Source organism: Nelumbo lutea, chromosome 7 (assembly GCF_056320005.1).
Source record: "Nelumbo lutea isolate HS-2025 chromosome 7, American lotus-T2T, whole genome shotgun sequence".
Lineage (NCBI taxonomy): Eukaryota > Viridiplantae > Streptophyta > Magnoliopsida > Proteales > Nelumbonaceae > Nelumbo > Nelumbo lutea.
The window spans coordinates 23,058,754-23,075,362 of NC_142690.1; the positions used below are offsets into that span (position 1 = coordinate 23,058,754).

Consider the following 16,609-nt stretch of genomic DNA (forward strand, 5'->3'; position numbering starts at 1 on the left):
TGAAGGTGAGGTCGGTGTTGGGGAAGAAGTTGGAGATACAGTTGGGCTTGATGGTGTTGAAGATGAATGTGATGGGCTTGATGGTGTTGAAGATGAAGCTGGTGTTGGAGATAGAGATGGGCCTGATGGTGTTGAAGATGAATGTGATGGGCTTGATGGTGTTGAAGATGAAGTTGGTGTTGGGGAAGAAGTTGGAGATAGAGTTGGGCCTGATGGTGTTGAAGATGATTGTGGTGAGCTTGATGGTGTTGAAGGCGAGGTCAGTGTTGGGGAAGAAGTTGGAGATAGAGATGGGCCTGATGGTGTTGAAGATGAATGTGATGGGCTTGATGGTGTTGAAGATGAAGTTGGTGTTGGAGAAGAAGTTGGAGATAGAGATGGGCCTGATGGTGTTGAAGATGAAGTTTGTGTTGGAGAAGAAGTTGGAGATAGAGATGGGCCTGATGGTGTTGAAGATAAATGTGATGGGTTTGATAGTGTTGGAGATGAAGTTGGTGTTGGAGATGAAGTTGGAGTTAGAGTTGTAGATGGGGTTGATGGTGTTGAAGATGAATGTGATGGGGTTGATGGTGTTGAAAACGAAGGTGATGATGGATTTGATGGTGTCTGAGAAGAAGTTCGTGTTGGAGAAGAATTTGGTGTTGGAGATGGACGGAATGGAGAGGGAGTTGTAGGTGTAGGAACTGACTTCTGATCAGATAGTGATGGTGAGGAGGATGTAGGTGGACGAGTCAGTTCTTGTTTCTCTGGTGTGGATGGTAGTGAAACTGGTGATGAAGATGGTTGGGTTTCTGGTTTTACTGAGGACTCCACATCAGGTGTTGGCTTTGGTTTATGTGGTCTAGACGGCGTTGGTAATGAAGGCCTAACACACTTGGACTTTCCACAATCAACTGGTCGGTTCACCACCGGCGTGCAAGTTTTGCTTGCTTTCTGTTTGGGACGATCAGGGAAGCAGTTGTCTGTATCATCCACCACAACGTCTTTCGTCCTTGATGATTCACATTCTGGTGACTCGCCCCTGAAGTAGTTATACGAGAAGGTGAAGTTCACCAAATTAGGCAATTTACAGATACCTTCAGGAACAAACCCTGTTAAGAAGTTGTTTGAGATGTCGATTAGCTCCACACTTTTTATCCCCGAAAAGCTTTTAGGCAAGACACCTGATAACGAGTTGGACGCAGCAGCAAAAACTGTTAAATTCTCAAGCGACCCAATCTCCATTGGCAAGCAACCAGTGAGCTTGTTGTTCGTGAATATGATCTCATTCAATGTATTTTCCATCTTCTTGATGCTATGTGGGATGCACCCAGTAAGCCTGTTATTAGCAAAAACAATGACTGAAGCCGGAGAGTTTCCTAGATTCTCAGGGATTTCGTTCTGGAAACGGTTGTTGTTCAAGAACACAGCATCTAGATCCATGTCGAATAGCTCCGGAGGTATTGAACCTTCGAAGTCGTTGTATCTAAGGTCAAGGTACTTGAGGGCTGGCATGGCGATGACTGGCATTGGGAATGGACCAACAAGGCGATTGTTGCTCACATCAAACTCGTAGAGAACAGCCATCTTGGAGAAGCTCTGGGGAATGATTCCACAGAAGCGATTGGAGTTGACATGGAAGAGCGCAAGGTCACTCATCAGGCCAAGCTCGACGGGAAGGAAGCCAGCGAGGTCAGCATTGTTGAGATCGACACCTGCGACAACCGTAGACTTGGGGTCATCGGGTGCAGGCGCACAGAAGACGCCCTTGTAGTCACAGACATCGGCACCGACCCAACTGGTCGTGATTTTATGTGGGTCGGAGACTATGGCCTCCTTCCATGCCTGGAGGGCGATGTAAGCTCGGCGGAGCCTTACGTTGGGGAAGGTTAAGTTGACATCAACCTGGTATTCATAATTTTCAGGAAGGTCACCATTCTCCGGGAGGGATAAGAGTTGGCGGTGAGCAATGAAGGAGACCTCGGCTTCAGAGAGAGCTGAGGAGAAAGAACCTTGGGAAGAAAAGAGGAGTAGGAAAATCAGGAAAAAGCAGCCAGAGGACTGCATGTTAATTAGCTAGTTATTTGGTGCAGCTCCAATCATGGAAAGCCCAAGGCTGCTTGAGAAGAGAGTTAAGGTAGGGGTGTTATATGGAGGGAGACAAAGGGGATGGATAGATAAAAGGCTGGTTGGGAGTCTTCTCCAACCATTTCTCGACCATTAAATTTAGTCATTTTTCTGGTATTTTAGTTTTTTGGTTCCGTGGTAAGGGCTAAGGGTTTTGTCTGAGCCATCCAAGACATGCTCTAACGTCGGAGCTTTGTCTAAATTTGAAAATCAATGAACATCAAACCCTTAACTGGCGGGTTTTAATTACTTATAATTGTACTTCCACAGCCCATGTTTTGGTCAAATACTAAGTCCTCTTGCACTTGCTTGTCTTAGTTCAAAGGACATTTGAAACTTTTCAAAAGTCTATTTGACCCTTTAATAACACCTTGTGACATGGTTTTCAAAACCAAACCGGGCCGGACCGGACGGTCGGATTGGAAAGCCGGGAACTGGTCCGTTTTCCCTAAAAATCGGATTTCCACCCAAAACTGTTGATTTTTGTCAGCGAACCGTTGAATTGGACGGTTAACCGTTTGAGCAGTTTTGACCGTTTTTATTATTATTTTTTATTTTTCTATCAGAACGGGTTGAGCGTTTGGTTCGAATGATTGGATCATTCAACCCGATAACCGGACCCTTGATTGGTTCGATCATCGGGTCGGTTTTAAAAACCTTGCTTTGTAAATCATATGGAGAAAATACCCTTATTTAAAATAATGAAAAATTTTAAATATCTTATATATTATTTAAATATTTAAATAACTAAATATTTTATCTAAAGAAATATAACATAACTAGATTTTAAACAGTTAAAATAATGAAATTATGTAATAAATTTTAAAAATATCTTAAACTAGAAAAATAATTATGATATAATATTCAAATTAATAATAATTTAATAAAAGAATTTTGTAATAATAGTATAAATTATAATTTTATGGATTATTAAATTCAATAAATAATTAATATTTTCAAATTTAAATAATGAGATTATTTAAATAACTAAATAATATTGTAAATAACCAATTTCACTTATATTAATTAACAGTTCTAGAAAATAACTTCCAAAAAAATTAATATTTATTAATAATAATTTTAAAATCATAATCTATATTTATTATATATTAATATATACTAAAATTAATATTTATTGTATTTTAAATGATTATTTATTTTTTTGTGATAAATATATTTTTCAATAACTATGTATAATTCTATTTTTGTTTTTTAATAGAAGTTTTTCAATAATTATTAGAGATTAAACTACTGTTGTTTAGCTTTTTAAATTTAATTTATTATACTTATTGTATTTTTTTGTTTATAATTTATTGATTAATATTTATTAGAGATTAAACTATTATTTGATATTACACTATTTATTAACTAATTTAATTTTTTAGTATTTATTGTATTTTTGTAATTGTTGTATTTTTATTGTATTTTCATTATCAAAATTTTTTCTTAATTATGTATTTTCACAATAAATTTTCAATAATTATTGGAGATTAAACTATTTTTATTTATTAGAGACATATTAAACTATTAATTTAGTTGAAATTAGGAGTCTTCATGGGTTGGTTTTGTTTGGCCAACCAAATCAACTTGATTAGGTTGGGGAGTTGGTCACCCGAACCATTAGTGAAAACTGGACAACTTGGGTTGTACTAGTTTGAGTCATTTTTTTTTGGTTTGGCCGGTTGGTTCAAAAAATTTAAACTTAAACAATAAAATTTAAAAAATAAATTTATGATATCAAATATTTTAAACTAAGAAATATGAGAATTTTTCCACTTTCCCATAATGGCCAAGTCATTTGATTTTGGTCGATTTAAAAATGGCCAAAGTGAAACTGATCCAACCTGGTCACGTTGGAAAATTGTTGAACCAAAGCTAACCGAAAACACTAGAAAACTAACCAGCTCGGTTCAAGTTGGTCAGATTGGTTGGTTTCAACAGTTTGATGAACAACCCTAATTGAAATTTATTATTATTATTTTTGTATTGTAAAATAATTATTAAAAGTAGTATATGAAATATAAGGGAAAATCTATGATGCAGGAAAGATATGGTATCAGAAGAGTTTTGATCAATCAAAATTCATCAATGAATTTTGATAAATAACACCCGATTGGCTACTACATTTATGAACCAGTTGATTGGTCAAAAAATTTCAGATATCATATCTTTCCGATATCATAGTCGAACCCAAAATATTAATAATTATTAATTATTTAAAAATTAAAAGTATGTGTCTCTATTGTTTAGCCTTCGCTCAATAAATCCCGTTAATTGCACGGGCCCCTCTAGTTGATACCTAAGAATTTTGATAACAATCCAATCAATTTTCATCCAAAGTGAGGGGGATGAGCTAGCAGTCTATAGATCCATGAAGCAAAAAAAAAAAAAAAAAAAAAATCATTTCTTACTACTTTGACCCATGTCTTTTTTGTCTATCCTTACCCCTTCTAGCCCTTTCAACTTGCAACAAATCACTTCTTTTTATAGGTTGTCAAAAATGTTTCATGCACTCTACTTTCTCTCATTTTATCACCTATTGGAGCTACTTAGGCTTCTTTGTATGACTTCATTGCCGATACTATTATCTCAACATAAACATGTCATATTCATTTTTTGAATTCAATGTAACCATGATATCAAATTATAATGTTATGTCACGTCAGATGGCCTTTTTGTGCTCCGTTACTCTAAGGGAACAATTCTACAGGGAATGCAAGATTTCTTCTAGAAGCCCATGGAGTTCCCATTTGGCATGGCAACCTTCCCTGTTTTTTCCCAAAAAATTAGGAAGTATTTATCACGACTAACAGTCATGAATGACAGGAAACTCAACTATTCATGTCTCTCTCTATCCAACAATATTCCTCTGTTTTTATTTTTTATTTTTTTATTTTTTTCTGCTTTTTCCTATTGTCCTTCACTTCTAATCCTCTCCCCTCCCTCACACCATCCATCGTCCCTCATTAGGTGTCTTTTTCTTCCCATCGTCCCTCACCATTTTGGACGAAAAAAATAAGTCACAACCGCTCACCATGAAGCATGGGCTAAAATCATTCACGTTGTAGGCTTGCAGCACCTTGCTCTCTTCCAATATTTAGAACTCAGAAGGCAACATTGGTTCAAGGTAAAATCATAATCGGGCATGCAGTCTCAATTCTCCATTGATACTCAAGAAGTAAAGTGTGAAAGACGAAGTTCTGGTCGAACATGTACAATTGAATGACGAAGGCTCCATGAAGGTAATGAGGAAACTTCCATTGTGAGATGCACTCTCCTGTTGATCAGGTAAGGAATATATGACAACCTTTGCTTCTGCATTTTTTTTTTTTTTTGTTTCATTTTCTCAATACCCAATGATTTTTTTTTTTTAATTGCACGGGCACTTAGAATGAAATATACTTTAATTATTATATTTTTATGCACTAAAAGATATCAAACACAGGATTCTAGGTTTTTGGAGGTGGGTTTTGGAAACTCAGACCACTTTGTATAGCGTAACCTAGATGATGGAAAACTAACTGATGGTGTAGGCAAGGGAGAACCATTTGTTGATGTCTCAAATTAATCAGCTATGATGTGTGGGTTATGGTTGAGTTGGCCCCGAGTGCCACGTGTCACCTCTGCGGCTATCTTATTTCTTTGGCCATGTCGGCATCACGTAAAATGGATAAGCACGACTAAGAAAGGAGAACCTCGAATGGATCAGGAGGGAAGTTCCGCCAGGGATTAGGTCTTATCCCGAAGACTTCGGCGGACAACCTCATCCCGACAACCCTGGAAGCCTCATCTAAATCGGATGCGGATCTTCAACTATAAGTAGGTAACCTCCGCTCAAGGTAAATGACTTTTGACTCTTCAACACTCATATTGTTATTCTTCTTCTGTTCGGACTAATACGTTTCTCTCAACTATTTGGCATGACCGCCCATTCTTCTTATTGACTTGAGCGTTGGAGTGCCTACCCGAGGAATAACTCCTCAGCCCTCTGATCTTTTTCTTGGTTTCAGATCTTACTGCGTGACTTCATCCTTCCACCTCAACTTCACAAGTTGACAGAACTATCTAACTGTAACCTCAATTCAGGACACCTCGAATCGAATAACATTAAGAGAAAAACTAATGCTATTGAATCTGTGCCCATTATTGAAGCCAGTGATAATTCAGAGAAGAAGCTTAATAGTCAGGAATTAATCTAACGTGGAGGTCAAAGAAGAGAGAGAGAGAGAGAGAGAGAGAGAGAGAGAGAGAGAGAGAGAGAGAGAGAGAGAGAGAGAGAGAGAGAGAGAGAGAGAGAGATTGTCTATGCCATAGGTTTGGTAATTTAAGATTATGTTTTTCAAAGATCTCCATTGCATTGATTATTGATAGAGATAAGAATGGCAATTTCTACCCTATTCGTTGGTACCTACCCCTACCCTCTCCAATGGGGTGGGTTTTCTTGCTTTAAGTAAAGGTTTTGGAGCAAGGGCGAGTTTTGGGATTCTACAAACCATATAGGTATGGGTAGGGGTGCAAATGGATTGGATTATGATCTAATCCGATCCTTTTTGGTCGAATTTGGATCACCCTTGATTGGATCTTCAAATCAGATTGAATAATAGGATACGAATACGAAAAAAAGTCGGATCGGATTCGAATCACCCCTATCCAAGAAGATCTGATCCAATATTTATATATATATATATATATATATATATATATATATATATATGTTATTTATTTATTTATAGATATATTTTTTAAATTATATTTTTATAAATTTATTATATTATTTATTTTTTATAAAAAACATGTATATATATGATGGAAATAATTAAAAAAATACTTGTATATTTTGTTTTTACTTTATTTAAATTATTATATTTTAATTTTCTTTTAATAATTTATTAATTTTTAAAGAAAACAAGTTGGATCGGATTAGATACGAAGATCTGACTTACCGATAGGATTCGAATTCAAATTAAGTCCTATCTAATTCGAGCAGATATTCGGATCAGACATGAACAATGTCGGAACAGATTAAAATATACTTTGATTTGAATATTGATCCGATCCATTTGCGTTCCTAGGCACGCGTAGGGTATGGTATTAGGCTAAACCCCACCCTCCCCAACCCACATATCGTTGGAAAGCATAAAAACCTCCCCTAAAGTTTCTGACATTCATAAAAACCTCCCCTATAGTTTCATTTTAATAAATATCTCCCTTGAATTTTTGAGAAATTCAACAAAAACCTCCCTTCTATCACCGTCCCAGACGGAAAACGTAAGATTGACGCACCAATTTTTTCAATAATTTTGTATGTAAAATAATTTATAATGGGGTAGAATGGGTATTTGAAAAAAATGGTGCATCAATCTAACATTTTTCGTCTAGGACAGTGACAAAACGAAGGTTTTTGCTGAGTTTTTCAAAAGTTTAGGGGAGGTATTTGTTAAAATAAAATTATAGGAGATGTTTTTATGATTGTCAAAAACTTCAGGGGAGGTATTTGTATTTTACCCTAAATAATATTTTGAATTTTATATGAAGGGTAATTGATAGCTTATATGTTTTTTACATGTCTTGATTAAATAACTACAAATTTTGTTGTTTATTTGTGTTATTTTACTTATTTATTATTTATACATGACAAGAAATATAAAAAATTAGATGTGAGTTCTAAACCCAATATGCCCCTACCCCTGAATGTGGGGAGGGCAGGGTTGGGGAGAGCTTTGCATTTTCATGTATGGGGTAGGTTTGGATTCTCAAAATCCAATGCACTATGGGTTTTGGGGCGGCTACAAGTTGAGATGTTTAGGAAAGCGGGTAGGATTTAGAATTTACAAAACCTGCCCCATTGCCATCCCTAAATAGTTGAATTGGAGGTGGGTACCAAAGAAAGGATTACATTAGAAGAAATATTTTATGCTAAAGGAAATCTTGAGAGAAAAATAAACAAATTATTTGTCATTTTAGTCTTCTACATACATTAATTGTCCAAAACTGTTGTTATACCAACCATTTTTCACGTCTCACTCACTCTCTCCCTTTCACATCTCCCTTACCGTCTTTTTCTAACAAACCATTTTATATACCACAATTTTAATAATAAAATTATTAAAAATTATGTAACACTAATAACAAAAAATAATTTTTGAGGTGGTCTGAACCAATTTGGCCCAATTGGAAGACTTTGGATCTCCTGCCCACGAGAATCCTGCCCACGCCTACCCACAATACACCACCCCCTGTGAAATGAGAACATCTCTTCCTATATAATACTGTACAGAGAATAAGATATTCTCCATATGTGACTGCAATGAACATGGGCAGGGGATCCGGGCTCCAATTGGAAACGGCATAAGCTACTTTTGATTTAGTCTTAATTAACAAAGCCAATGCCCACGTGCAGCGGCTACTATTCATTGAAATTCATGTGGTGGGTTTCGTATTGGATAAAGTTGAAGTTATTGTACCTTCATCATTTATTGAGTTTGAATCTGCCATGCATGCACCACTGTGTGTACATAAACCAATCATAAGTGAATACACCAATATTCCGTATACATGGGTGTGGGCTGAAGACACCAGTAACAATCTTCATTAATACGGATTGGATTGGCTGAGAGACAAAATTGATACATAACGTGCTTAGCAACATATCATAAGGAAATATATAGGAGTATTAACGGTATTCAAAAATCTGATTTTGAATTTGAGATTTGGCATAATCGAATCAATTTAAATAATTCAAATATCTAACTTGTCAAATTCAAATATCATATTCATATTGAATAGTTAATTGGAATCGAATTTGGATATGACTTGATTCAATTCAGTAAATATCTAAATTTGATTGATTATTTAATTCTCATATATAATATATAAAATATATAAATATTTTATATAAAATAATTAAATTATATAAATATTTATATTTATATGTTTTATATAAGTAAAATATTCATTTTATATATTTATTAATTACCTAAAATAATTAATTGACTGAATTCAAATCAAATCAAATATTCGAATATTTAATCGAATTCGAATTTGAATATTAATTTTCAATATCTATGGGATATTAAATCAAATTTAGATATCAGATTTGGATTCAGATATTGCCTTGTTTGATTCAAAATCAGTCCCTTTAAACCCCTAAAAACACACTGGTATTGTCTACATGGAGGTCGTGTTAAACCCATACCTTATGCACACAAAACACTGGCATGTTCCCTAGTGATACGTTTGTCACCCATCCCACTATATATGATTTTGTCTAACCAATCCAGACTCTCATTAATAAGCCCTCTTGGTCAAATGGCATAAGTTAATAAGTAGTTTACCCAAATCACAACAAGGTATAAGTAATTAATTTACTCATAATTGGTGTGTGTATAAGCCAGTTTATTCCTCCATCTTTTTCCCTTTTCTTACCAGCCCCTCGAAATTAAAGGAAAAAAAAAAGAAAAATAGAAACATCAAAATGGGGTTATATTTAAAATCATTCGTAGTCAATTTAGTTTCCTTTCCGTTAGAAAATTAAAGCTGTATTTGGTTTGAAGGAAAAAGTAGAAAAAGGAAGAGAAAGGTAGGGAAACCTTTATAAACATTGTATAGGTTTCCTTACATTTCCCTTCCTTTCCCTACTTTTCCTTCAAACCAAACATAGCTTAAATGTAATTACTTCTGTGTAGAACATGGGCACTTTTTAACACCGGTGCATGCTTTGCTCTCTTCTAATTAATTTATTTAAGATTAAGAAAAGAAAATTTCGTTTTAGTGGAAGAAATTTTTACTTTCTTTAGCTTTGATGATTTTAATAAAAAATAAATGAGGTTAAGGACTTGAGCGATGTAACAGGATGTAAACGGATCACATTTTAAGGACTTGTTTGTGTAGACAAAGTTATGTTCTTCTCTTCCAAACTCTTGATGGTTGGTCTCCCTAGGTAGGGTTAGGTTATTGTATGTAATAAGGTCAGATTCAGATTGGGATCCAGCCACATTGGATTTCATTCAAATCTAAAAATATTAGATTCGGAATTTCGGATTTAATCTGAATCTGTTTTGTTGTATTTAAAATAAAATAAAAAATAAAAAAAATTACAAGAAATTAATTAATTTTAATTTATATATAACATAAATTCATATAAATATAAATTATTGAATTTATTAATTAGAAATTTTAAATAATTATATATAATAAAATTTTTTGATTTGGCTCTTAAGGGTTTTGTAATAAGATAGTTTAGTCTGAGAACCATTCCTAATAGTGGAAACCTATTTGACTCACAAAGAACACAATATCTAATTGAATGATCTTCTAAATCGCAAGAAGTTTGGCTAAATTCAGACAATACTATAAGATTGAAGATTTACCTTTTATTAAATTGAGCCCCAAATTTTACTCACAGCCGATGAGTTGCCACCGTGAATTTTACTAATAGGGGGGCGTTCCTTTTTTGGATTTTGAGAGGGTGAAAATTTTGGTCAATGGGAGTTTGGTTTTCATTGACTAAAAATCCCATATTCTTTTTTTCAGATTTATGTGGGGACTACGGAAAGTTTATTTTCCTGGGTATCACTTACCCACGATACCCATCTCTTACCCACCTAGGGGGAAAGTTGCCAGCACTTGAATGAGACAAAAATGCCCTTTTAATAATGAATTTTTATGGTTAAAATGGTCATTGCCTTATTTACATGAAAAATAAAAGAACATGGGTAAATGCACTTACCCGAGTAAGTGTTCTCTAGGAAAAACTTACCTGGGTAACTATATTTACCCGGGTAAATAAGTTACTGAGGGAACGGGGCCATAATAGTAAAATCTTAGAAAAATATGGAAATAAGGAAGAAAAACTTCTAAACCCTTGATTGAGAAGATTATTGGGGAGTACTAATCAAAACTTTCAGAAGAGAAATCAAGCGCAGATTGAGGAGTACTTGAGCTTTCAGATATCTAGGGATGAATTGCTGGTTTTTTCAGAATATTCTGAGATCAACGAGGAATTCTTTGAACCAATATTCGCAATTAATTTTTCAAATTGTTATTGCTCTAAGAAATGAGGATGATTTAACAGCTCAAGGAGGTCAAAGAAAGCAGCACCCAATCAACCACATGACTTGACCAACCTTACCCAATCAAGGTAAGGTTGTGTTTGATATCATTGTTGTATTTTGGGTTTAAACATTTTTGAGAAATTTGTGTTCTCACATCACATATGAAAGTCACTTTAGCTAGAATAATTAGACTTCACTCTCCATGGAGCAAGTAATGCTAAATTTATCTAATGGTCTCCTATATATGTATGCCCATTTTTAACTATAAACATCATAAATAAGAATTGTATGTCAATTTGTATCAATTAACCCAAAACATTGAAGGTAGAAACAGTAATGGTAATAAAACACGACCCAAGAGCCAAAACTTCAATACTTAGTAAATGACATTGGATTGTCAATATTGCAAAGAATAGGACTTAGCCAAGTTTGAATTTGAATTCAAATCTCATCTGAAACATGTACAGTTGCAGATTTTCAATCCATTTTATAGGTGTTTTGCACTTAAGTCACATGTTTCACATGTTAAGATGAAAGCTTTGTGGTGTAGGTCAGAAATAAATCATGTTTAGAGAGCTTTGAAAAGAAGAACTAAATCGCATTTAAGAAGTAGAGCGGCACTACAAATATAATTAAGTTAATCCAACAGTCATGAGTTGATTGTGTGTGATCAAGAGATACTATTCAAACATTAAAAGTCATTAACCATTAATTAATTGTGAACAATCACAGAATTTGAATTCATAACTTTACCAAGAGATTCTTTAGATGGACACACACCTCTTTGTGATGACTCTCCAAAAATTATTAAAGGGTGTAAACCCTTTATAGACAAGTTTTCTGCTCATTTTTCACTGCAAATACACTTATCTTTCTGATAACTTTGATTTGCTATTATCTAATAAAAGGTTTTTTTTGAAGAATCTTCAATTTTATTGGTTGCAATTTCTCGCCCAAAAGCTTTGTTGTATTTTGTGAATGAATTTGTTAGTAATCCCACAAGAAACTCATAAAACAAAACACCAGTGAGAGCAAATAATATTCCAAATACAGTGTTTTTAGATACACCGCAAAGCCAGTTGCAGTTTTTCATCCAAATTTCCGTGACCCTATTTTCCAACACCACCAGACCAGTCCGGTGGTCGCCCCTTACTCCCACCCTCTCTCTCTCTATCCTTCTCCCTTCTTCCCACTTTTCTCACCTCAGTTCCACTCCCTCCCCAACCTCTGTGATTGACGAATTCAGCAATTTGCTGCTTCCTATGTGGGTAAAAGTGATAAATCTTTGTTTATTTATTTATTATTATTATTATTATTGGGGGGGGGGGGGAGATTTAATATGGTTTTGGTTGTTCAACCTATGAACTTCAATTGAACTCTCAACTGCTTTTTAGTGCTTTTAAATGCTTCTATTCGCTCTTCTTTTGAGAGAAACTTGATTTCCTGGAAAAGCTATGGCGTCGAAGATCTAGTCGTTGTCTTCCTTGCTGCAGGCCAATCGCCAATGGCATTCCGGCCGTGGCCGATGCAAAGCGACCAAGGCCTATTTTGAATTTGCACAGCGCACCGGAGGTCCTAAGAATACTCCAATATTGATCCGCAAAGAGGAGATTAACGACACAATCCCGAGGGTTTGATCCAAAGCAGGTTCTTGTTAATGGCGCGCGGATCCCTTCGAGATTCATGACAGTTGGATCCGGAGCCCTTCGATCGAGTTTCTCGTCAATGGCGGTTCTGATTTCTTTTCCCAGTGATCATAATCAACCAAAGTGGCATTGGATGAGAGATTTGGAAATTTTCATGGGTACGTAACCAATTAAGTAAAGGAAGTCCAAAGCTCTTTCCCTTTCGAGAATGATTTTGGAGAATGAATGAATGATGATGAGGAAGCAGAACTAATAAACATCAAATGACCAAATTTAAAACAATCAAGCTCTACCTTTGATATCTCACCAAGTGACCAAATTATATTATCGATGACTTGGTCGTTGTTAGTTGTTCGACAATGCTCATATTTAGGCAAAGATCCGAGATCAAAGTAAACTTGCGATGCCTGAGAAAAACAACCCCTCCAGTCTCCATTAAGAAACCAGAAATAACCAGAGAAAGAAAAAGAAAAAAAAAGGCCAGAATGGGAGAATGATAGTTGGAGAGTTCCTAAAGGTTTGTTTCTCTTCTCCTCTCCATCCATTCAATTCCCTCATCTCCCTCGCTATAAAACCTCACCCGTCTTTCCCTCTTCAGATATATTCATAATAAGCAGCCTTGGGCCTCTCCAAGGTTGGAGCTGAGCATCCAAAATGCAGGCCTCTGGCTGCTTTCTTATCTTCTGTCTCCTCTTATTTGCTTACCACGCTTCCTTCTCCTCAGCTCTCACCGAGGCCGAAACCTCCTACATTACTCAGCGCCAGCTCTTATCCCTCCCTGAGAATGGTGATCTCCCCGACGACTATGAATACGAGGTTAATATCAACATAACCTTTCCCAACGCAAGGCTCCGCCGGGCTTACATCGCCCTCCAGGCATGGAAGAAGGCCATGTACTCCGACCCACATAACGTTACAGGCAACTGGGTCGGCGCCGATGTCTGTAACTACACCGGTGTCTTCTGCGCAAATGCACTCGATGAGCCCAAGTTGACTGTCGTCGCCGGCATTGATCTCAACAATGAAGACATTGCTGGGTTCCTTCCGGTCGAGCTCGGCCTCCTGAGAGACATTGCCCTGTTCCACATCAACTCCAATCGCTTCTGTGGAATCATTCCCAACAGCTTCTCTAAGCTGACCATTCTTCATGAGCTTGATGTCAGCAACAACCGCTTCGTAGGTCCGTTCCCAAGGGCAGTCCTCTCTATACCTGCACTCAAGTACCTCGACATCAGATATAACGACTTCGAAGGTCGCCTGCCGCCGGAGCTATTCGATAAGGATCTAGATGCAGTGTTCTTGAATCACAACCGATTGGAAGGCAACATCCCTGAGAATATTGGAAACTCACCGGCTTCAGTCATAGTTTTTGCCGATAACAGGTTTACTGGGTGCATCCCACGTAGCATCGGTAAGATGGGAAAGACACTTAATGAGATAGTTTTCTTGAACAACAACCTGACTGGCTGCCTGCCGCCGGAGATTGGGTTGCTTGAGAATGTAACAGTGTTTGCTGCTGCGTCCAACTCGTTTGTTGGTCTGTTGCCTAAGAGCATTTCGGAGATGAAGAGTGTGGAGTACTTGGACATCTCATACAACATGTTAACAGGGTTTGTTACAGAGAATATTTGTAGATTGCCATCTTTGGTGAACTTCACCTTCTCGTATAACTACTTCAATGGAGAAGAGGCTGGATGCATGCCATCAAAGAGGACAGACACGATATTGGATGATACGAGCAACTGTTTGCCTGATCGTCCTGGACAGAAGACAGCCAGCCTTTGCATTCCGGTGGTGAATCGACAGGTTGACTGTGGGAAGGCCTTATGTGGTGGTGGTGGTGGTGGAGGCTCTTCATCACCGTCGCCATCTAAACCATCGACACCATCACCAATTTCACCTCCTTCAGTACAGCCCCAGCCCCAGCCCCAGCCCCAACCATCTCAATCTCCTTCTCCAATTTCAACTCCAGCCACACCCAAACAGCAACCCACTCCTGCACCTATTTCCTTCCCACCATCACCATCACCAACATCAACACCATCACCATCCCCTATTTCCTTCCCACCATCACCATCACCTATTTCCTTCCCACCATCACCATCACCTATTTCCTTCCCACCATCACCAACACCATCACCATCACCTATTTCCTTCCCACCATCACCATCACTAACACCAACACCAACACCATCACCATCACCTATTTCCTTCCCACCATCACCATCACTAACACCAACACCAACACCAACACCTATTTACTCCCCACCAACACCAACACCAACACCATCACAATCACCTATTTACTTCCCACCATCACCATCACCAACACAATCGCCTATTTACTCCCCACCATCACCAACATCAGCACCATCACAAGAGCCGCCAGTTCCATCCACACCAACGCCTTCCATCGGACCAAGTCTACCTCCTCTGGCGCCCGTTAACGCCTCTCCACGCAATCCAGTAAGAAGTCCCCCGCCCCCACAGCTTGTACCCGTTCCTGCGCCAGTTCAGTCTCCTCCATCACCACCACCACCAACTTCTTCTCCCCCACCACCACCCGTGTACTCCCCACCACCACCTCCACCGGTACAATCACCACCTCCACCTCCATTGTACTCCCCACCACCTCCATCACCTATCTTTTCACCTCCTCCACCACCGCCCGTGCACTCTCCTCCACCACCTGTATACTCCCCACCCCCTCCACCTGTCCACTCTCCTCCACCACCTGTCTACTCACCACCACCACCACCTGTTCACTCCCCACCACCACCACCCGTCTTCTCTCCTCCTCCACCATCTTCTCCATCTCCTCCTCCTCCTACCCAGTCGCCACCTCCTCTAAACCCCGAAGTCAACCTTCCTCCACACATCGGCTTCCAGTACTCATCACCTCCTCCACCAATGGTCCCTGGCTATTAAGTAGCATCCCCAAACTTAAATCTCCCTCTTCTATTTTTTTCACCCTCGTAGTTACACCACCCTACAAACACATACACTTTTCCTCTGTTCTCTTTACAAGAAGAAAAATATAATTTTCTCCACCACCCAGATCAAGAGGATATGTTACTTTTGTATAGAACGAGAGGGCACTACGAGGAACACCATATAATTGTGATACACAGAAAAAATAAATAAATTTCTATATTTCATATTGCAAGCTCATGTATTTATTTATTTATTTATTGTGTAAGAATATTCTCCATGTGTATTTGTAATCGCTAGTTCCATGAATGACGAAGAGCATTTGGTACACTACTGTTCGGGTCGACCCCAGACCCAAACTGGCTGACCGGCCATAATAATATTTTAAATACCTATTATCTATATCTATATCTATACACATTTGGTAGATCTTTTGTGTACCAAATAATATTTTAAACACCCAAGTTGCACCCCTAAATAACATTTAGGGGTGCAACTTGGGTGGGTCCGAGTCCGAACTGGCCCAACCTGGAATCTTACATCAGTTGGGTTTGGATTTTCGATCCTTGGACTTGGTTCAGGCCCAAGAAGTTGGGCTTTTTAATTTTTCGGGCCGAGCTTGGGCCTAGCCCTTGAGTAGCCCGAACCCAGTCCGAGCCTAATCCAACTATATACATTTATACATACATATGTGTATATATGTAAATGTTGCATACGTATTTACATATAGATACATACATATTTGTATATATAACATTTGTATACATATTTTGGATACACATTTACATGTATACATAAATATATGTATATATATTTGCGTAAATACATTTTATATGTATAATTTTAGAGTATGGGTTCATTTACTAACCCAAG

The 16,609-nt window shown here is 37.5% G+C and overlaps 1 protein-coding gene and 1 pseudogene across 2 annotated transcripts; one reads left to right on the forward strand and one right to left on the reverse strand.

The window, feature by feature from the left end:
* Positions 1-694: 694 nt before the first annotated feature.
* LOC148845652 (pollen-specific leucine-rich repeat extensin-like protein 3) lies at positions 695-2,046 on the reverse strand. Its single transcript, XM_088955887.1, has 2 exons — positions 875-2,046; positions 695-767 (listed from the first exon to the last, which is right to left on the reverse strand). Exons 1-2 carry the CDS (start codon positions 2,044-2,046, stop codon positions 695-697), a joined length of 1,245 nt encoding a protein of 414 aa, XP_088812013.1.
* Positions 2,047-13,282: 11,236 nt separating this feature from the next.
* LOC148845653 (pollen-specific leucine-rich repeat extensin-like protein 4 pseudogene) lies at positions 13,283-16,064 on the forward strand (annotated as a pseudogene). The gene has a single exon (XR_016102005.1). The product of XR_016102005.1 is annotated as a pollen-specific leucine-rich repeat extensin-like protein 4 pseudogene (transcript).
* Positions 16,065-16,609: the final 545 nt, after the last annotated feature.

Excerpts from the sequence above, each read along its gene's own strand:
- LOC148845652 (XM_088955887.1), bottom strand. The coding sequence starts at position 2,046 with ATGCAGTCCTCTGGCTGCTTTTTCCTGATTTTCCTACTCCTCTTTTCT. Across the intron at positions 768-874 it reads GTTGATTGTGGAAAGTCCAA|TTTCACTACCATCCACACCA; the intron begins GTGTGTTAGGCC and ends CTTCATCACCAG.